The 18,594-nt window shown below is 34.5% G+C and overlaps 1 protein-coding gene and 1 pseudogene across 6 annotated transcripts in view; one reads left to right on the top strand and one right to left on the bottom strand.

Moving 5' to 3' along the window:
- Positions 1–18,594, top strand: part of CEP57L1 (centrosomal protein 57 like 1) — a 75,262-nt gene that overhangs the window by 35,916 nt on the left and 20,752 nt on the right. For 2 of the 6 annotated variants that reach the window (XM_042939521.1, XM_042939522.1), the window contains exons 2-5: positions 8,786–8,868; positions 10,094–10,259; positions 12,684–12,863; positions 14,200–14,321. In XM_042939521.1, the coding sequence (XP_042795455.1) occupies positions 8,866–8,868; positions 10,094–10,259; positions 12,684–12,863; positions 14,200–14,321 (471 nt within the window). In that variant the 5' untranslated portion in view covers positions 8,786–8,865. The remainder of the gene's footprint in view (positions 1–8,785; positions 8,869–10,093; positions 10,260–12,683; positions 12,864–14,199; positions 14,322–18,594) is intronic. The other 4 variants (XM_042939520.1, XM_042939525.1, XM_042939524.1 and 1 more) reach the window with 2 other exon arrangements.
- Positions 3,357–5,638, bottom strand: LOC122220742 (annotated as a pseudogene).

The raw sequence follows: 18,594 nt of genomic DNA on the forward strand, positions 1-18,594 counted from the left end.
CACTTTCTGGCAGGATTCCCAGCAGCTGTGGAAAAAGTTCACATTCCTGAAAGGGAATCCAGGTAGTTCATCATAATGTCTACCACAGTGAGCAAAGAAAACTTATAGGTGAACATAGCAAACACTGACTTTATAAATCAAAATAATATTGTCTATTTTGTGTGGTTAAAATAAAAATAGAGCTAAAAATTTCAGAATCATAGTATTTGGAGGGGAGTGATTGGAATTAATGCCTTCTAAGATCTGTTACATGGTAGAATACTATACAGCAGGGAAAAATGAATGCCATACAGCTTCATGTTCCAACATAAACAGCAAGATTCTTTGAATGGAAAAAGTGTGATATCATTTATGTAAAGTTTAAAAACCATCAACACCAAACAATATATTGTATATTAAGGATACATACAAATATGATAAAACTTAACAGGTATTAGAATGAGTAACACAAAATTCAAAGCAAGAATTAGAGAAGACACACAGAGGGCTTCCATAGCACTGTAGCACTATTTCTTAATCTAGGTGTGGATACACAGAAATTTTTTTTATTATAATTCCTTTAACTATACATATATGTATTATATATGTAGTAAATTATTTTTTAAAAAACTCTATTAAAGTAGAGTTTAAGGTATTTAGAAGGGAGAAATCTGCTGGTTTTGGTGACCAAAGTATGCTAAAGTTATCTCCTAGGTTAGTATTCAGTTGTGCTAATCTGGATCCAGTCAAGTCTACTGAGAATTAATCAGAAATGAATGATCAGTTATATGATTGAGTCATCTCCATTTGATTTATCAAATTTGCCCTCAAACAGGGGATGGGATTGCTCTTTTACAGGCCTTTCAGATCTAGTAAATGATGAAATTTGAAGTTTGAAAATGATTCTAAATTCTGCAGTAAGTTTTTGTTAGATGAATTCAATATATAATAGTTATCACAGTAAATATTCAATGCAACATCTACATCAATAAATATAGAAGCTCTACTTTTTTCTCTTAAAATCTGTCTTATCCATAAAAATCAGAGAAAGCAGCTTTGAATTCAACAGGAAGATAGTGAGCTCTGTTTCTCTGGAGACATACAGTCGAGCTTAAATGACCTGTTAAAAATAGTGTGAGAATAAGTTTGTATTGAAAGAAAGGGTTAGAATAGATAGCCTCTAAGATGCTTTTAGACTTTACTAAGATTACATACTTTTATGTTTGATTCAGTGTTTCTTACTTCCCATTTCTCTTCAGGAGGCGTTTTCCTGATGACTCTCCATTAGGGTAGTCTTTGTTTAATAAATGTAAATCAGAGTTCTTAAGAGAGAATATTTTTCTCTAGTGTCATGGATTTTTGAGTGCAGGAAACTTGAGCTGTGTGACTTTAAGCAAATTAATTAGTGTCTCTGGACTTTGGCTCATACATCTATAAAATGAGAAGATTGCAGCTGATATAAGTTTTAAATGGATATGTGAAATTTTCCTATCAATTCTAGAACTCCCAAATATTTATGACTTATACAGACTTATGGTACCATGGACTTCTCCATATATTCTCAAACATTTTGAATATAGTCACTACTGTTTTCAGAAAACTAAAAAACTGAAATAGCCTTTGTTACCTCTTAATACTTTTCAGAGGAAAATACAAGATAATGTTTTTTTTAAAAAACAGACTCTATTTCACTGTGTTCTGAAATTGATTGTAACTTAACCTTCAGATTAGTTATTTTGAATATCCCTGCAACGCAAATGTCTCATATTTTTTTTAATTTTACAACGCTATAATTTTTGAATGACACTTTAATTCTTAAGTCTATAGCAGTATTCTTGCACTTTTAATAGAAACTATTAAGGGAATATTTTACAGTATATTAGGTAAAAATGCTAATATTTGGGTCAAAAACTAATAAAATTACATATAAATTAAATATGGGTCAAAAGCATAATTTTAGTTTTATTCTCCCATTTGATTATGCTGGGAAATTTTTAATTATTTTAAATTATTGCATACAGGATAGTCCATTAATAACTTCCCATTCAATTTATTAAGGTTAAGAAGTTACTAAAGGTCAATTATAGAGGAAAATAAATCAAGGCAGAATTACATAATTGTTTCACATCTTATCAAGCAGGAAACTCTAAATTGCGAATAACTTTATTACATCCTCTAAATTGCATAAACCTTAGGCTTCTGTTATTATGTCCTTGTCACTATTCTTAATGTTTCACTCTGCAACAAAATTATGAGTTGCAGTCAGTGTATTAGCTTTAATAGAGCTTTCAAGACAAATACCACAGGCTGGGTGGCTTAAATAAAGAAATTTATTTCTCACAGTTCTGGATGCCACAAGTCCAAGATCAAGATGTCAGCAGATTTGGTTTCTTCTGAGGCCTCTTTCCTTGACTTGCAGATGGTTGTCTTCCCACATGCCTTCACTTGGTCTTTCCTCTGTGTGCACACATCCCTGATACATCTATTTGTGTATCTAAATGTCCTCTTTTTATAAGGACACCAGTTAAATTGGATTAGAACCCATCCTAACGGTTTTATTTTAACTGAGTCACCTTTTTAAATGCCCTACTCTAAATATAGTCACATTCTAAAATACTGAAGGTTAGAGATTTAACATATGAATTTGGGGGGTACAGTCAATGAAATTGTATATGGTTTTCTTACCTGCCATAGAAGTTTTCAAGAATGAAAATTATTGATTCTGTGCAAGTGGTTTGCATGCTCTGTATAGTTGTTTGTTTGCACTGTGACTTATGGCAGGTTAACTCAGGATGAATGATAGGACGCACTTTATGAGTGCTCTGTGATTTTAAGTCAGGTAATTGAAGTTCTCTTCAAAAAGACATCGTAATTTGAATCGAATTTGTATGTCTTTTGCTCATTTATCTTCCTCTAGTTGCCCTTTTAGTATGGGGCCCTTGGAACTATCTTTAGTTCTTACATTATACCATCAGTGGTCTCTTCCTCTTCAAAATCAATTGACTTTTTTTTTTAATCTAAACTACTTTCTCCTTCTTGAAACAATCTCTTCTTTGTTGTTGTTGTTGTCGTTGTTGTTGTTGTTGTTAGTTCATGTCTTTTATTAACCCATATACAATTACTTGTCTTCCAGGGGTAACTGGGTGGTTCAGTCAGTTAAGCATCCGACTTTGGCTCAGGTTGTGATCTTGTGGTCTGTGAGTTCAAGCCCTGTGTCAGGCTCTGTGCTGACAGCCCGGAGCCTGAGCCTGCTTTGGATTCTGTGTCTCCATCTCTATCTGCTCCTCCCTCGCTCACACTCTCTCTCTCTCTCTCTCTCTCTCTCTCTCTCTCTCTCTCAAAAATAAACATTAAAGTAAAATAAAACAAAAAAACAATTACTTGTCTTCTGGTTTGTTGAAGCAACAGTGTAACAACATTTGCCACAATAATGTCTGTCAAAAGTGACTAGTCATAAAAGTGTCTAGTCATTAAAACTCCAGCATCACATTCATCTGAAGGGCATTCCCGACAAAGGTGACTGATTTTGCCATTCTCATCCACCTTATAGTATTTCAGGATGGCCAGTTTAACCTTTCTCTTATGCTTATTCTTCTTGGGCATGGTGTAAGAGACTTCTTCCTCTTCTTAGCACCACCACAGAGTCCCAACACAAGATGGAGAGTGGACTCCTTTTGAATGTTGTAGTCAAAGTACATCCATCTTCCAGTTGCTTGCCAGCAAAGATCGGTCTCTGCTGATCAGGAAGAGTTCCTTATCCTGAATCTTGGTCTTCACATTTTCTATTGTATTTGAAGGTTCAACCTCAAGAGTGATGGTCTTCCCCATAAGAGTTTTCACGAAAATCAGCCTCTTGGCAGTGGCTCCACCACAGATGGTGGATCAGAAGGTCCTCTCTTTGTTTTGACATCATAGTTTTCTGGTTCTTTTCCTTCATAGGTTTCTCTTTCTTTTGTTTTCCTTATCTGAAATCTTTTGTATTCAGACTCTTCCTTTAGGTGACTTCTATTCTATGGTTTTATATACCATCCATATGCTGACAATTTCATTGTTTATATTTCTGTACTAGAACTCTCCTCCAAGCTTTAGACTCTTCTATCAAACTACCTATTTCTTATCTTAACTTGGATGTCTCACAGTTAGAATAGTGTTTGACACATATCAGTACTATATGAGTATTAGCCATTATCTTTGTTTTCTTTTTAATAAATGGCACTATCATCTATCCAGTTATTTAAGCTAGAAACCTTGATTTCTCCCTTTTCTTCTCCTCTTAATCCAGTTCATCACTTGTGTCTTCAGGATACATCTTGCTTGTATACACTCTCTTCATCTCCATTTTCACCACCCTAATCCAAACATAGCATCATCTCTTACCTGGCTAACTGCAAATATCCCCAAACTATAGGCTGTTTCACATAGTGATTAAGAACCCAGGCTTTGGAATTGAACTGGCTAGGTTTAAATCCTGGCTCCTCCACTTACAAGTTGTATGAACTTAGGTGACCTCTATTTCTTTATTTCTTCTTAGTGCCTCTATTTCTTTATTTATAAAAAAATAGTAATAATAACAACAACAACAACAATAATCCTTACCTCATGGGATTGTTACAAGGATTAGATGAGATACTGCATGTACAGGGCTTAGAATCACAGCTAAAAATTCAATATAAGTTGGCCATTCTCAGATTTGCACAGAAGCAAGAGTGGTCTTTATTCAAATTGCTAACTTCTAACATTTTAAAAAATAAAGTCTTTCAGTTATATAAAAAGATTTACTAAATCATATAACAAATACCTGTATACCCCTCTGTAATCACCTGTCTTTTTGCATCCTCACCCACTTAACTACCATCCTGAGTTTGGTATTTATTATCTCATACTTGTCTTTATACTTTTGATGCATATGAATATATGTCTAAACAATGTATAATATTTTTTTACATGTCTGATAACATACTGAACATATTCTTTGCATCTCCCTTTTTTTCTTCAACATGTTTTTAAGATTTGTCCACGAGGGTACATGTTGCTGTTTCATTCATTCTTTTTTACTGCTGCATAGTAGTCCAATGAATAACTTTTGTCCCTTTCTTACTGGTATGTTATCTTTAAAGATTTAATTTGTGGGGGCTTTATATCTTATTTTGTTAATAATTTATTAGCTATGTGCATGTAGGTACCCTCTCTCAGGCTATGGCTTTTCTTTTTACCTTTGTAATGGCATCTTGTGATGTATATTTTTTATGTTAAAATAATCAGTCTTCTAACTTACAGTTAGGGGTTTTATGTCATGTTTTCAAAAGCCTTCAAAGCCCAAAGTTGTTAAAGACATTCTCCTATATGCTCTCCCAGACATATTTCTATGTACATTTTGGTTTTTAACACATAGGATTTAACTTTTGATACAGTTTTGAAATAAGGATCCAGTTGTTTTTAAATTTCGAGAATCAGTTTTTCCCTCACCAATTATGAATAGCCTAACTATTCTCCACTGATAAGAAGTTCCCTTTTTGTCATATATCAAGTTATTATACAGGGTTTGGTCTGTTTCTGAGCTGTGTTCTTTTAGTCTGTTAATCGCTCCTGACTGTTTCACTGACTTAATTATTTTAGTTTCATGGTAAGTCTTGATAACTGACAGGACAAGTTTCTTCATCTTATTGTTCTTCAAAAATCTTTTGACGATTCTAGGCCTTTTACCTATTTTCTTGCCTTTAAAAGAGCTTTGAAATGTAAAAAATGATATTTCCTTGTTTTCTTTTAAAATAAATGTTTGTTTACCTTTACCACATGAGACACACTCTGTTTCCTACTAGATTTAATTCTGTTCCATTCCATTGTACTTCATCTGAAATATGTTTTCTTTTAAAATAAATATGGCTACCATTTATCAAATACATATTTTGCTCACAGAAAGTGCATACTTGCAGACATAAATTCTAAGTGCTTTATATACATTATCATATTTTGTCTATAGCATCCCTATGAGATACTACCATCCTAATTATGTAGAGAAGGAAATTGAGACCCAGAAAAGTTTAAAAGTTTTTCTAAAAGTCAGAAAAATGGTAAGTTGGAGATCAGAATTTGAACTGAGTTCAAACTCCAAAGGTTACTTTGATATCTGGATACAACTGGTTTTCTTTCATTATTGTTAAGGTTTATTGTTTATTAGCTACATTTTTCTCTAAATTGATGGTTTATAACCACTTGACATTCTTCTGTTATGATGCTAGTATTTTTCTTCTGATTTATAAAAGCTTTTTCTGTATCAATGATATTCCCCTTTGTCCTTCATTGCATATTTTTTTTTCTGCGTTCTTTTGCCTTTTGGTTTTGTGCATAATTTTTATATGGTATAGTTGAATTTTAATGTAGCCTTTGTATCTTTTATTTTTACCATAGTTCTAAACATAAAACATCTTACCATTTCTATGATTGTTTTAATTATTCAGATTTTTTAAATAATTTTTAAAGTTTTTTAAAAAATTGACTCTGTAACATACCTGAAATTTGTATTGATATATGGAATGAGATAAAGGTTTAATTGGATTTTTTTCCTAAAATTTTTCTAACACTGAATGAACAACAAATGCATCATTTGTTGAATCCAGTGGAAGTATTTATGTTAAATTCTTGTATGTACTGGTTTCCGTTGAGCAGTTGGTTTTTATATCATTGTCTTAACATTTTAGTTGTATACTATAAATAATAGATTGTAGTATCTATTAGGGCATCTATAAGGCAAGTTCTTTAATCAAAGTTATCCAACTCAATTGTTATAGTACTTTTTAAAATGCTATATATTAAAAAATAAAATAGACTTAGTCCAACCTTTTATTGAGTTTGCTCTTAAGGTAAGTTAACCTAGGTGCATTCACAAAGAAAACCAGGTAAATGATACAGCTGCTGATATTTTTCTTTAAGGAAAAACCTAAACCTGAAAGAATTAGCAGTATAGGAAACAGAGAGTATCCCATTCCAAGAACCCATTGAAGTATCTCTGGCCGTCTCCTAATGCTGTCTCCCTAACAATCGTATGGGATTATGCAGAGGTGATGGCACAGTCAGCCACTAGCTGGAATAGACATTGGTTGTTAAAAAGGACCGTTTTGGAACAATTGCTTCCCTCAAGAACAAGTAAAACTACTTTTCAGTACAGTATTTGTGTCTAGCACAGTTTTTTGGAGGGGAGGTGGGGGTGTTTCTGTATGCAGTGGCTCCTTAGTTGCAGCTCATGAAGGTGTCTTAACTGTATTTACCATAGAGAAAATGGATAATTTTCCTGGTTGTTTGTAAGCTGTCAGGAATAGTTCTAGGCACAACTTGAGTTTCCTTATGCTTTACCACGCTCTTGATGCAAATGAGGTCCACATTTCACAGCCTTTTGCCCTCGCTTGCAGATCCTCTAAAATGCTCTACAGGATTTTCTGAGGTCTTTTCAATTACCTACAGCGATGCTCCATACCAGATATGTCAGAATCCTTGGAGTTCAGGGCTTAGGCACCTCTCTGTATTCTCAGAAATTTTTACTCTAGAACTTTCTGTCATATATACGCATGAATATATCCCTTCCTGGTGCGCTCTCTCTCTCTCTCTCTCTCTAGCTGAACAAGACTACCAATGCACCAGAGCCCTCAAAATGCCAAAACTGTGAGTGATCTCTAGCAACTTCCCTCTTCATTGGAATATAACATCCCATACAAAGCAGGACAGCTAATGTCCCAATCTTTTGTACAGATATTGGTGAAATGTTTCTCAGTTTTTACTTAACAACCCTCTCCATTCCCAACACCCATGCTTGAGTCCATGAGACTGGGTCAGAGATGAATTAGAATGTTTACCACTGTACTTTACTCAGAATTACTCCTCTCTTCCTCCATCAAGTTAGGCTTTGACTTTGGATCAAGCTTTCTGTATTTCTTTCATCTTGCCTCAGAGTGAGTTTTTCTCCTAGAATGTCACAGTTCTTTGTGTAAAGAAACTTCTAGTGGGTTTATGCACTTGTTTATAAAGCAGGACTAGATTGTACAGGTTAAGCTGGGACCTCTATTACAGTGAAAACCCCTGAGCTCTATGTCACATCATAGCATGTCTTCTCATTTTTTTTACTGTTTCCTTTCTTTTTCACCACCTATCAGTGTATCGCTATTCTGCTTATGCCCACTTTAAGATGTATTTACACATTTCATTTAAATGATCTTTAGTCTAATTTTTTTTAATGTTTATGTTTTTGAGAGAGACAGACCAGGAACAGGAGAGGGGCAGAGAGAGAGGGATACAGAATTGGAAGCAGACTCCAGGCTCTGAGCTGTCAGCACAGAGCCCAGTGCCGGGCTCAAACTCAGGAACCGTGAGATCATGACCTGAGCCGAAGTCGGACACTCAACCGACTGAGCCACCCAGGTGCCCCCGTTTAGTCTGATTTTTAATGTAATGCCATCTTCTAAGGAGTCATTTCATTTACATTAAAAACCTCCAATTTGAATTTGTTTTTTTAACTGATGCAAAATCCCATTTGTAAATAAATATTATATTTGGTAAAGAGGAAGCAGACAGAGTCCTCCCAAGGACTTCAGGGTATAGTGACTAATGTTAAAATTTCATTCTTTTTATTATTAGAGAAACTCACCAGGAGCCAAAAACTGAATTATCTTGAGTAATTCCAAGGTTTGTGGGATAGTTTCAGCTACACACCTCTCCCTGAACACGTACAACCGTGTTCAGAACTTTTGTACTTTGGTGTTGTACCTCTGCTTCATGTGAGCCAACTGTAACTAACTTTGCTCTCTTGTTTTTTGAGGGAACAGCAACTTAGATAGATGCAGTCTCCCATGGGGAGCCGACAGTGTCTGAGCAGCAACAACCCCAAGGGATGGAGACATGGTTAGTAGATGGTAGCCGGTGCTAATAATAGTAGCAAAAAATGATTGCTTCTTGAGAGCAAAGGGCAGCAAGTATTCTAGGAAAGCTTCCTAGGCTATATAACTTTTAGAATAGACCAATCAGAATGTCCTGAAAGACAGCCAATCACAGCAGTAGGTAAGGTAGAAAATCCTACTGAGTTAATTGGGTTCTGTGCCCTGCCAGAAATTACATTCATGGGAAGTATCTACTTTTGCCTTATGAATTGGGAAGGTAGTGAAATCACTGAAAATTTGCAATTCTCAAAAATTAAAATAGGCTAATTATATAATGGAATTCTAAGTTTACATTTTAAAATGAGTTTTCTTTCTTAAAATTGTGCTTATGAATTGTTTTGCGTGTGTGTATGAACAGTTGTTACCCTGTTTCTTCCAATGTAGCTATGAATTAACATTAACTAGAATCTGTTAAGTAGAATACATTTCTACAGTCTTTAAATTACAGAAAGGAAAATAAATGATTTAGGAAAATTAGACAAAAAATTACCTGCTGAAATGGTTGAAAGGGCTCTCCTAAATAAAAAAAATTGAAATTGGAAAAAAAAAAAAAAAAAAAAAAAAAACCTCCAGAATGGCAAAATAAAGCTATTTTAGATTCTTCAGATTTGGAACCATTGTAAACTATGATTAGGATGCTGGTGCATTAAGTGGAGTTGTGTCTTATTCAAGGATATATACAGAATTGATATATACAAAATCTGATATATACAAAATTACCCTTGAAAATCCTTTAGGAAGCCAGGACATTGGAGTTCCACAGTTAGGATTCAAGGATTGTATTAAACGGGTGGCTTGTGTTTCAAAGCTATGTTGTCTTTTAGAATATATACTTCCTCTAAGAACCCTAGAGTCACACTATTTGTAGAGTGGTGCTCAGATGATGAGGGTGTATGAACTTACGATCAGCTGAGAAATTAGCAAATTCACACCACTCACTCCAGAGCATATGCTCACTGAAAATCAGGTAGAATTATCTATACTATTTATATGGTAAATAGTCATTTTTCTTTCTTGTATTACTAAGCTTCTTATAGTTGAATTTGTGATAATTAACTTCATAAACAAACAACTCCACAGTATATGAGTATGTGTTTATGTTAAGTTTTACCTGAAATTTTGCCTAATCTTTTTGTCATTCAAGTAAGAAAGAATGATGCTATACTGTATTATTCCTTTATTCTCTACAGATAATGGATTCTGAATTAATGCATAGTATTGTAGGAAGCTATCTTAAACCTCCAGAAAGAGTGTTTGTTCCATCATTTGCCCAGAATAATGAATCATCCCAGACTTACCGCTCTGCGAACTTAGAAGTTACCTCTCCTAAAATGCTTCATAGTCCAAATGGCCAAGGTAATTCTGTGTTTTTAATGTTTATTTATTTTGAAAGAGAGAGAGAGAGAGTGGGGGAGGGGCAGAGGGAGAAGGAGAGAGAGAATCCCAAGCAGGCTCCATGCTGTCAGTGCAGAGCTGGCACAGGGCTCTATCCTATGACCGAGCTGAGCTGAGCCTAAATCAAGAGTCAGATGCTTAACAAAAACTGAGCCACCTAGTGCCCCAAATAACCAAGGTAACTCTAATTTAAAATCTTATTTAAAATTGGGGAATGGTATAAAACATGTTATATAAAATTTTACATTAAAAAAATTTTTTTAATGTTTATTTTTGAAAGAGAGACAGAGTGTGAATGGGGGAGAGGCAGAGAGAGAGGGAGACACAGAATCCGAAGTAGGCTTCGAGCTGTCAGCACAGAACCTGATGCAGGGCTCTAACTCCTGGATGGTGAGATCATGACTCATGGTCATGACCTGAGCTGAAGTTGGATGCTTAACTGACTGAGCCACCCAGGCTCCCCTAAAATTTTACATTTTTATGTAGAAAATAATATTATGTGTTTAATCTTAATAAAACTATTAGTTTTGACTCGGTTGCTTAAAGTTTCTATAAACATAGATAAGTTATTTAATATTTTTTATTTTGGCTTCTTCAGCTATAAGGTGAAGATTAACCAGCTAGACACATATTACAATTTTATCCTAAAAAAATCACTATAAAATAGGAAAATACTCTGAAGAATAAAAGGTCATATTTGGAATCCTTGTAAACTAGGTGATTAGAATAATAGTGAGTTGAGTAAAGTTGTGTCTGATTCAAGGATTAAATTCAGAAATTGCCTGTTTCCAAAATTATCCTTGAAAATTTTATGGGAAGTCCATACATTGTAAGTACATTGTAAGTATTGTCTTTTAAAATATAAACTTAGGAGAATCTCATAATTGAATTAGGAAAACATTTATGAATTTAGGCATGCCTATGCCATACAAATTACCTGCTAAGATGCTATCACCTTTTTTTTAATATTCTGTGATTATAGTTACCATTAATAAATAGACTAGCAGTGTGGTGTAAAAAGCTGTAAGAAATATTCCAAATCAGCAAGCCAGGTATTGCATCTAAAGAGCAATAAATGTAATTTCTTGATCTCATTTTAAAAAACAAAACAAAAAACAAATGGTGATCTCTAGCAAACATCGTTCTAATTGGACATAAACTACAGGCATACCTTAGAGATATTGTGGGCTTGGTTCCAGACCACTGTAATAAAGTGAATATATCACAATAAAGTGAGTCAAATGCATTTTTTGGTTTCTCAGTGCATATAAAAGTTACATTTAGACTACACTGTAGTCTATTAATTTTGCGGTAGCATTGTCTAAAAAACAATGAACTACATATCTTAACTAAAAAATACTTCATTGCTAAAAAATGCTAAGCATCATGTGAGCTTTCAGTGAGTTATAATGACTGAACACAGATCACCGTAACAAATATAATAATAATGAAAAGTTTGAAATAGTACAAAAATTACCCAAATGTGACACAGAGACATGAAGTGAGCAAATGCTGTTGGGAAAATGACACTGGCAGATTTAATCAACACAGGGTTGCCACAAACCTTCAATTTGTAAAAAAAAAAAAATGCAGTATCTGTTAAGTGCAATAAAGTGAAGCACAATAAGACCAAGTATGCCTGTATGTAAAAATTAACCTATAACCTATAACATTTACCTGTATTCCATTCCCCTCTAGTTGTATACTTTGAAGTTATAACTGAATAGACATTATTACTTGAAATTTTTATAACTCTGAACTTACCTGAATCATCATGATATTAATATAGCTGAATAAAAATCACAGTAGTATATGTGTACCACTTAAAATCTTTCAAGCCTGATATGAATCAAACCACTAGGGTATAATTTTTTTTCTAGTGGAAGAAATTGTGTTCTAACTCATATGTTCTGATTATTAATACTGTAATCTTAGACAAAGAATCATAACGTGTTTGTGGTTTAGCTAAACTGAACATATCAAGAACTGAGAAAAACCTTGAACATTAAACCTAAATTTCCATGTTAATTAGTGGATACTACATTTAAATTTTCTTTATCCATGCTCAGACTCTTACGCCTCCTAGACTATATCTTTTTTAAGTCTTTTTATTTGAAGGTATATATTTTATTGAACTAAATTGTGATTATTAGCTGTCTCAAACCTAGAAAATTACTACATACAATCACAAATATACTGTTTTTATAAGATATGTTAGAAAAAATTTGTCTCTCTTTAGAGTTTTAGTGAATTTTTTTGAGGAATATACATTACTTGTACGTTTTTCTGGCTTACTAACAAAAATATACTGTTCACTTTTATATGATACTGTGTAAGTGTTCAAAAATTTTCATTAAAATAACAAGCAAATTTTTTTTTCAACAGCTCTAATTTTAGCCTTAAAAACTCTTCAGGCAAAGATTCATCGTTTAGAGTTGGAGAGAACACAAGCTGAGGACAACCTGAACATTCTTTCCAGAGAAGCAGCACAGTATAAAGAGGCCTTGGAGAAAGAAACAAATGAGAGAAATCTGGTACACCAGGAACTGAAAAAGCAGAAAAAAGGTAAGAAAATTCAATAGTTCTCAAAAACAAGGGATTATCAGAGTTTACAACTTGAAAATAATAAGCCCAGTCTAACATTTACTCAAATATCTTTGTTCTTACGTATATTCAAACCTTGAGGGCTTGTTCTCAATAATTTTCATTAAATGGATATAATATTGAGCTTACATATGTTATCCCAGTTCATAAATTATTGAGATTAAAAGAAAAATTTAGTTTTTAGACAAATTGTGTTTAGAAATTAGGACATTTTCAGAATACCAAAAAAATCTAGTTTTACCCATAATATAATTGAAATACTTTATATTTTCAGTCAACACTGATTTTTTAAATTTGAAAATATAAAGCAACACTAGTAATTAAACAATACAGAAACCCTAAAAATGAATATAATTTTTTTATTAACTTGAAAGATTAATTAGAGGAAATGGACAGGTAAGTAGAGATTTCTGTGGAAATTACAAAAGAACATCAGGACATAAGTTTTTGAATTTTAGAACATAAATTCTTTAGGAGCTCCTGGATTAAGTGTCCAACTTCAGCTCAGGTCATGATCTCACGGTCTGTGAGTTCAAGCCCTGCGTCTGGCTCTGTGCTGACAGCTCGGAGCCTGGAGCCTGTTTTGGATTCTGTGTTTTCCTCTCTTTCTGCCCCTCACCTGTTTGCCCTCTGTCTCTCTCAAAAATAAACATAAAAATTTTCAAAAAAAAAAAAAAGTAAGTTATTTATATAAGTTTACTTTATAATGTGTAACTTTCTTTTCCCTTGTACTACATTCACTATCATAAATAAGGTTCAAATTGTGTGTCAACTTACAAAAAGAGTGAAGAAATGAGAAAAATTTTTCTGAGGTAATTGGACAAAAGTGGAAGAAACTGCTGAGGAAAGTAAAATACTAAAGGATTAGAAGGGATTACTTCTTAGGACATTAACTATGCTGTCAGTAGTCAAGAGTAGAGGAAATGGGAATGGTAAAATGCATATACCCGAGTTTCCTGAAAGAGAAAACTATATAGATAAGAAAGAGACTTTAGGTCCTCTGTCATTTCCCAGGAACATCCAGGATTTCTATCATCCCACAAGTAAGTCACTGACATCTTACTCTTTCATAAGTGTACCCTGTGGATCTTTAGGGGGAGACAGTGTTAAACTAGTTATATGTACTTAATGAGAAATTCACAAAATGTGTGTCCATAACTCTTAGAGAGCCAGTATTAGAACTAAAGATTTCTTGAACTTCTAGGTCTTGATTGAATTTACATAATGTATTTCTCATGATAGCCAAACCTGTAATCTATGTGATAATCAACACATTATTACTTTTTCTTTCTCACAGATATTACGATACAGTTAAATTCTGCCCAGTCTCGCTGTACTCTTCTAGAGAAGCAACTAGAATATACAAAGAGAATGGTTCTCAATGTAGAGCGAGAGAAGAATATGATCCTAGAGCAACAGGTGAACATATTTTTATATGAATAAAATATAATTTAATATGTTTTGGGAGAATAATGTTATGGGAAGATTGTATTATAATCTTAAGTAGGATAAAGAGCTATATTGAGATTTCCACTTACATTGAAGCTGACTGGGTCATTGGACTAAGCTTTCTGTAGAAGGAAACAAGAAAAACTAGGCAAGATATTAAAAAAGAAGGAAAGAAGGGAGACAGGGAGGGAGGAAGAAAGGAAGAAAGGGAAAAAATACATAAAGGCATTGGAGAGTTAACTAAGTGATGAAAAATCACCAATTAAAAATTAATGGGTGTAGACTCACATCCAAAGAGGTTGGCCTCTAGAGAGGCTAGTTTCAGGCCCTATCCTTCTTAGGGCATTTCTGATTCCAGAGATTCAAATGAGGGGCCAGATAATGCTTTTCAAAGCTATGGGGCTAAAGAAATTGAAGTTAGATTCCAGGGCCTAGCAAGAGTAGGAACCCTGATAGATCCATTGTGCTCTGAATGCTTTGTAGGGATGAACAAGAAAGAAAACAACCCAGATTAATCGATCAGAGTAATCCAGAAAATCTTAGTCTTTGAAATTGGATTGAAGTCATCCTGGATAGCTAATGTTCCTAGGGATCTGAAATTATTTCTACAAACATTTCTTTGACACAGTGAAAAACTTTCAGTCAAACATACCCAGGCAGAAGGAATTAAGACACTATGAAAGTTTCTTTCATTAGTGTTTTGTAGTTTTCGGAGTACAAGTCTTTGACCTGTTTGGTTAGGTTTTTTCCTAGGTATCTTACTGGTTTTGGTGCACTGGTGATGGGATTGATTCCTTAATTTCTCTTTCTGCTGCTTCATTATTGGTGTATAGAAATGCAACAGATTTCTTCGAATTAGTAATCAAAAATCTCTCAAAAAACAAGAGTCCAGGGCACGATGGCTTTCCAAGGAAATTCTACCAAACATTTAAAGAAGAGTTGACACCTATTCTATTGAAGCTGTTCCAAAAAATAGAAATGGGAGGAAAACTTCCAGACTCATTCTATGAAGCCAGCATTACCTTGATTCCAAAACCAAAGTCCCCACTAAAAGAGAACAACAGACCAATTTCCCTGATGAATATGGATGTAAAAGTCCTCAACAAGATACTAGCCAACCAGACCCAACAATACATTAAAAGAATAATTCACTATGACCAAGTGGGATTTATACCTGGGATGCAGGGCTGGTTCAATATCTGCAAATCAATTAATGTGATACATCGCGTTAATAAAAAGAAAGACAAGAACCACATGATCCTCTCAATAGACGCAGAGAAAGCATTTGACAAAATACAGCATCCTTTCTTGATAAAAACCCTCAAGAAAGTAGGGATAGAAGGATCATACGTCAAGATCATAAAAGCCATATATGAAGGACCCACCACTAATATCATCCTCAAGGGGGAAAAACTGAGAGCTTTCCCCTTAAGGTCAAGAACAAGACAAGGATGTAGGATGTCCACTCTCACCACTGTTATTCAACATAGTGTTGGAAGTCCTAGTCTCAGCAATCAGACAACACAAAGAAATAAAAGGCATCCAAATCAGCAAGGAGGAAGTCACTTTCACTCTTTGCAGACAACATGATACTCTATCTGAAAAACCCAAAAGATTCTACCAAAAAACTGCTAGAACTGATCCATGAATTCAGCAAAGTCACAGGACATAAAATCAACGCACAGAAATCGGTTGCATTCCTATACACCAATAATGAAGCAACAGAAAGAGAAATCAAAGATTCAATCCCATTTACAATTGCACCAAAACCATAAAATACCTAGGAATAAACCTAACTAAAGAGGTGAAAAATCCATGCACTGAAAACTATAGAAAGCTTATGAAAGAAATTGAAGAAGACACACCAAAAAATGGAAAAATACTCCATGCTCCTGGATTGGAAGAACAATTATTGTTAAAATGTCGACACTACCCAAAGCCACCTACGTATTCAGTGCAATCCCTACCCAAATAACACCAGCATTCTCCACAGAGCTAGAACAAACAATCCTAAAATTTGTATGGAACCAGAAAAGACCCCGAATAGCCAAAGCAATCCTGAAAAAGAAAACCAAAGCCGGAAGCATCACAATCCCAGACTTCAAGATGTATTACAAAGCTGTAATCATCAAGACAGTATGGTGCTGGCACAAAAACAGACACTCAGATCAATGGAACAGAATACAGAACCCAGAAATGGACCCACAAACGTATGGCCAACTAATCTCTGACAAAGCAGGAAAGAATATCCAATAGAATAAAGACAGTCTCTTCAGCAAATGGTGCTGGGAAAACTGGATAGCAACATGCAGAAAAATGAACCTGGACCACTTTCTTACACCATACACAAAAATAAGCTTAAAATTAATGAAAGATCTAAAAGTAAGACAGGAAGCCATCAAAATCCTCAAGGAGAAAGCAGGCAAAAACCTCTTTGGCCTTGGCCGCAGCAACTTCTTACTCAACACGTCTCCAGAGGCAAGGGAAACAAAAGCAAAAAAGAACTATTGGGATCTCCCTCATCAAAATAAAAAGCTTCTGCACAGCAAAGGAAATAAGCAGCAGAACTAAAAGGCAACTGATGGAATGGGAGAAGATATTTGCAAATGACATATCAGATAAAGGGTGAGTATCCAAAATCTATAAAGAACTTATCAAACTCAACACCCAAAAACCCCCCACAAATAATCCAGTGAAGAAATGGGCAAAAGACATGAATAGACACTTCGCCAAAGAAGACATCCTGATGGCTAACAGACACGTGAAAAAATGCTCAACATCACTCATCACCAGGGAAATACAAATCAAAACCACAATGAGATACCACCTCACACTGGTCAGAATGGCTAACATTAACAACTCAGGCAACAACAGATGTTGGCGAGGATGCAGAGAAAGGAGAATCCTTTTACACTGCTGGTGGGAAAGCAAACTGGTGCAGCCCCTCTGGAAAACAGTATGGAGTTTCCTCAAAAAATTAGAAATGGAACTACCCTACGGCCCAGCAATTGCACTACTAGGTATTTATCCAAGGGATACAGGTGTGCTGTTTTGAAGGGGCACATGCACCCCAATGTTTATAGGAGCACTATTAACAATAGCCAAAGTATGGAAAGAGCCCAAATGCCCATCGATGGATGAATGGATAAAGAAGATGTGGTATACACACACACACACAATGGAGTATTACTCGGCAATCAAAAAGAATGAAATCTTGCCATTTGCAACTACGTGGATGGAACTAGAGGGTATTATGCTAAGCAAAATTCGTCAGTCAGAGAAAGACAAATATATGACTTCACTCCTATGAGGACTTTAAGATACAAAACAGATGAACATAAGGGAAGGAAAGCAAAAATAGTATAAAAACAGGGAGGGATAAAAACATAAGAGACACTTGGATATAGAGAACAAACAGAGTTGCTGGGAGGGTTGTGGGAGGAGGGATGTGCTAAATGCCCTTCTTTAAGGGGCATTAAAGAAGACACTTGCTGGGATGAGGTCTGTATGTTATACATAGGGGATGAATCACTGGAATGTACTCCTGAAATCATTGTTGCACTCCTATGCTAACTAACGTGACTGTAAATTAAAAAAATAAAATAAAATAAAACCTGAAAAAAAAATGCAACAGATTTCTATACATTGATTTTGTATCCTGTTTCTTCACTGAATTTGTTTATCAGTTCTAGCACTATTTTCATGGAGTCTTTTCAGGTTTTCTATATAAAGTATTATGTCATCTGCAAATATTAGAAGTTTTATTTCTTCCTTGATGAAACACTGATGAAAGAAATTGAAGATGACAGAAATAAACTGAAAAACAAACATTGTTAAAATGTCTATATTACCCGAAGCAATCTACACATTTAATGTAGTCTCTAACAAAATACCAACAGCATTTTTCACAGAGCTAGAAGAAACAATCTTAAAATTTGTATGGAACCACAAAAAGACCAATGCGATCTTGAAAAAGGAAAGCAAAGCTAGAGGCATCACAATTCCATACTTCAAGTTATATTACACAGCTATAGTGATTAAAACAGTATGGTACTGGCACAAAAATAGACACATAGATCAATGGAACAGAATGGAAAACCCAGAAATGAACCCACAACTATATAGTCCATTAATCTTTGCCAAAACAGGAAAGAATATCTAACAGAAAAAAGATAGTCTCATCAATAAATGGTGTCCGGAGAGCTGGACAGCAACACACAGAAGAATGAAACTGGACCACTTT

Source organism: Panthera leo, chromosome B2 (assembly GCF_018350215.1).
Source record: "Panthera leo isolate Ple1 chromosome B2, P.leo_Ple1_pat1.1, whole genome shotgun sequence".
NCBI classification, from domain to species: Eukaryota; Metazoa; Chordata; class Mammalia; order Carnivora; family Felidae; genus Panthera; species Panthera leo.